At 40.0% G+C, this 3,740-nt stretch overlaps 1 protein-coding gene across 1 annotated transcript; it reads left to right on the forward strand.

Moving 5' to 3' along the window:
- Positions 1 to 488: 488 nt before the first annotated feature.
- Positions 489 to 1,448, forward strand: LOC102247625 (olfactory receptor 51G2). Its single transcript, XM_005863043.1, has one exon. The coding sequence runs from the start codon at positions 489 to 491 to the stop codon at positions 1,446 to 1,448; it is 960 nt and encodes a 319-aa protein (XP_005863105.1).
- The last annotated feature ends 2,292 nt before the right edge of the window (positions 1,449 to 3,740 follow it).

The following is a 3,740-nucleotide window of genomic DNA, read 5'->3' on the forward strand; positions in this document are numbered from 1 at the left end:
ATACCTCTATGCAAAATTCTCAGATTCCTCATAATGCAGAAGCGCCTATTAAAAGGCATTTGAAGGAGAAACTTACAGGAAGTGAGAAACCTTGATTCTGGTTCCAGATCAGGCACACTAACTATATTGGAAGCTAGAGTCCATTTCCCAAAATTTATAATGTAGCCTGGGGAACAAATCTATCTTAGTCCCTTTCAAGATCTGTGTTTCAAACTCTCATTTGGGGTTAAATTGTGTTGAGTGGCTCCTGAGACAGACTTATATGTTTGCAAGATTTCTTTTAATGATTCAAATACATCTTTTTAAAAAGATTCCTTATGTATGAACTAGAAAAAATACTTGGGCAGATTATAAGGCCATGATTATCAGAATAACATTTTGGGGAATTTAATGTCTTGGGTTATAGAACAGGTTTTGATAGAGAAACTCCTTTGATTCTAGGCCCTGTGAATGCACATCTGATTGGAGTACTCCCCCTCCAGGTCATCATGTCAGACTCCAACTACACCAGCACCTCCTTCTTCCTAACAGGCCTCCCAGGCCTTGAAGCTGTGCACATCTGGCTCTCCATCCCTCTGTGTGCCATGTACGTGGCATCTCTGACAGGGAACAGCCTGATCCTGTGGGTGGTGAGGTCAGAGCCCTCCCTGCACCAGCCCATGTACTACTTTCTGTCCATGCTGGCGGTAACTGACCTGGGGCTATCTGCTTCCACACTGCCCTCCATGCTCACCATCTACATGCTGGGTCTCAGGGAAGTAGCCCTGGATGTATGCCTGGCCCAGCTCTTCTTCATCCACACTTTCTCCATCATGGAGTCCTCTGTGCTGCTGACCATGGCCTTTGACCGTGTTGTGGCCATCAGCAACCCCTTGCGCTATGGCACCATCCTCACGAGTCCCCGCATTGCCAGCTTGGGCCTGGCCATCATGGTGCGCAGCATTGGTCTCCACATCCCAGCCCCCATCATGCTGAAGCAACTGCCTTACTGCCGCAACCGCCTGCTTTCCCACTCCTACTGCCTGCACCCCGATGTCATGAAGCTGGCCTGTGCTGACACCCACATCAACAGCGCCTATGGTCTCTTCGTAGTGCTCTCCACGCTGGGTGTGGACGCAGTGCTCATCGTCCTCTCCTATGGGCTGATCCTCCACACAGTGCTGTCCATTGCCTCCAAGACAGAGCGCCTCAAAGCCCTCAACACGTGTGTCTCCCACATCTGTTCTGTGCTGCTTTTCTACACACCTATGATTGGTCTGTCCATGATTCACAGATTTGGGAGGTGGGCTTCCCCATGCAGTCGTGTACTACTCTCCTATCTTCACTTTCTCACACCTCCAGTGCTCAATCCTGTGGTTTACACCATTAAGACCAAGCAGATCCGATTAAGGATGCTACGCCTCTTCCGGTCAGATGGCGCTGGCGTCAGAGACCCTCAAGATCATTAAGTCTTTTCTAGAAAGAAGGCAGGAGAAATTTTAATCTTAGTTGTTTAATGAGCCACTGAACTTACAATGAGTCCCATAGTCAAGAGAAAAACTAGAAATAGAGACTACCATCTTCCAGATGAAGTTATCATTCATGGGGAGAAGTAACCACATTCTCATTTACTAATTTTTTATTGAACAAAGCTTTGTTTAATACTTACCCTGTTGAAAGTACTGTAGTAGACCCTGGAGATAGAAATATAACTAAGATACAACCTCTGTTTTAGAGGAAAGGTTCATATCATTTAAGGCTCAAGAAGGGAAATTCTATTCTAAATGAAAAAGGAATCAAAAGAATAACTAGGAACTTTACAAATGTATAAAGATGTCCATAATGCTTTGCCTGAGAGTGTGGGAGAAAGAATTATTGGTAAATGGGGTGATGAATATTTCTGAAATACAATGATATTATGAGTATTTTTTAAAAATCCCCACTCCATTAAATAAAATACTCATGAGAAAAGGTATTCTTTATCTCTTAACTATTACATTCCCTTTTCTGAATGTAACACTTTCCATTTATTGGGTATTTGGTATGCAATTGCTGAATAAAAGAATGAATTAATGAATGAGGTTACATTTTTTTAAATATATTTTATTGATTTTTTTTACAGAGAGGAAGGGAGAGGAATAGAGAGCTATAAACATCGATGAGAGAGAAACATCGACCAGCTGCCTCCTGCACACCTCCCACTGGGGATGTGCCCGCACCAAGGTATATGCCCTTGACTGGAATCGAACCTGGGACCCTTCAGTCCGCAGGCCGATGCTCTATCCACTGAGCCAAACCAGTTAGGGCTGAATGGGTTACATTTTTGAGAAAAACTTCTGGCAAGTTGAAATCTTCATGTAATTCTAGATATGTGAGAATCAGGCCTTTAGGACTTCTTAATTTCACTCCTATATTATTCCACCCCATTTTGCTGCCTTCTCTAATTTTAATTGAGAATTTTGTATTGTTTTATTTTATCTCCTTTAGGGTGTTATATACATACTAGAGGCCCGGTGCACAAAATTTGTGCACATTAAAAGGGAATTAATTAGAGGAAATATTTTAATATTACCATTTGCCCTTTCTCTATAATAGAAGTGTCAGAGATGAAAGAAAATTAGTAAAATGTATATGAAAATCTCCCTCCTGTCAGAGTCTGGGGCACACCGCAGGACCCAGAGTCAAGTCCCTACCCTCCCGCATGCGCCTCAAAATCATGTGAGACCCAAGCCCGGCGCGAGGGCAGGAGGGCACGATGACCATTTGCATATTAGCTCTTTATTATATAGGATATATATGTTTGTTTGTTTGTTTGTTTGTTTGTTTATTTCTGGTTGGCCTTGAGTTTACATTGTACATTTAGAACTGGTCTTAATCTACTTTCAAATATATCTATACCACTCACCTGTAATTCAAGTATCTGATACACAAAGTATTCCCAATTCCTCCCTCTTTTCCCAAGTAATGTGATTTTCTTTCACTTATTCATGTGGAATAATCACCAGAACATTGTTTCTTTTATTGCTTTAGATAAAAGGGTGTTTTTTTTAGATCAATTAAGATTTAAAGAAATAAGACAATATTTTACCTTTATTATTCCTTCTTTGACACTCTTCCTTTCCTAATGGAGAGCCAAAATTCTGACATATAATGTTCCTTTTATCTGAAGGACTTATTTCAACATTTCATTCTGGGCAGGTCAGCTAGCTTGAATGCTTGCATGAATTGCTTTTTTCCTTTTGTCTTTCTTTTTTTTGGTTTGATAAAATCTGCATCTGCCTATCTCCCTTAATTAAAATCTGAAGACTATTTTCACTGGATATGAAATTCTAGGTTGGTGATTCTTTTTCTTTAAATATTTAAAATATTTCATTTTAATCTCTTCTTCCTTGCCTTATGTCTGAGGAGGATTTTGCTATAATTCTGATTTTGTTCCTCTACTGGTAAATGTTCCCTCCACAAGAAAGGATTCTTTCAAGATTTTATTTGTCTTTGGTTTCTTCAGTTTAACAATTTGACTAGATGCATCTACTAGTATTTTGGTATTACTTCTTCTTGATGTTGAATGGGATTCCTGGATCTATAGTTTGGTTTCAATCATTAATTATGGAAGTTCTCAGCCATTATTGGTTCATATGTTTCATCTGATTTGTTTCTCTTTTTTTCTGGTAAATTACATATATATTACACCATTCCATATTGTTTCATAGTTCTTGAATGTGCTGTTCTGTGTGTTTAATTTTTTTCCTCTGCATTTCAGT

Source organism: Myotis brandtii, unplaced genomic scaffold, assembly GCF_000412655.1.
Source record: "Myotis brandtii unplaced genomic scaffold, ASM41265v1 scaffold1704, whole genome shotgun sequence".
NCBI classification, from domain to species: domain Eukaryota; kingdom Metazoa; phylum Chordata; class Mammalia; order Chiroptera; family Vespertilionidae; genus Myotis; species Myotis brandtii.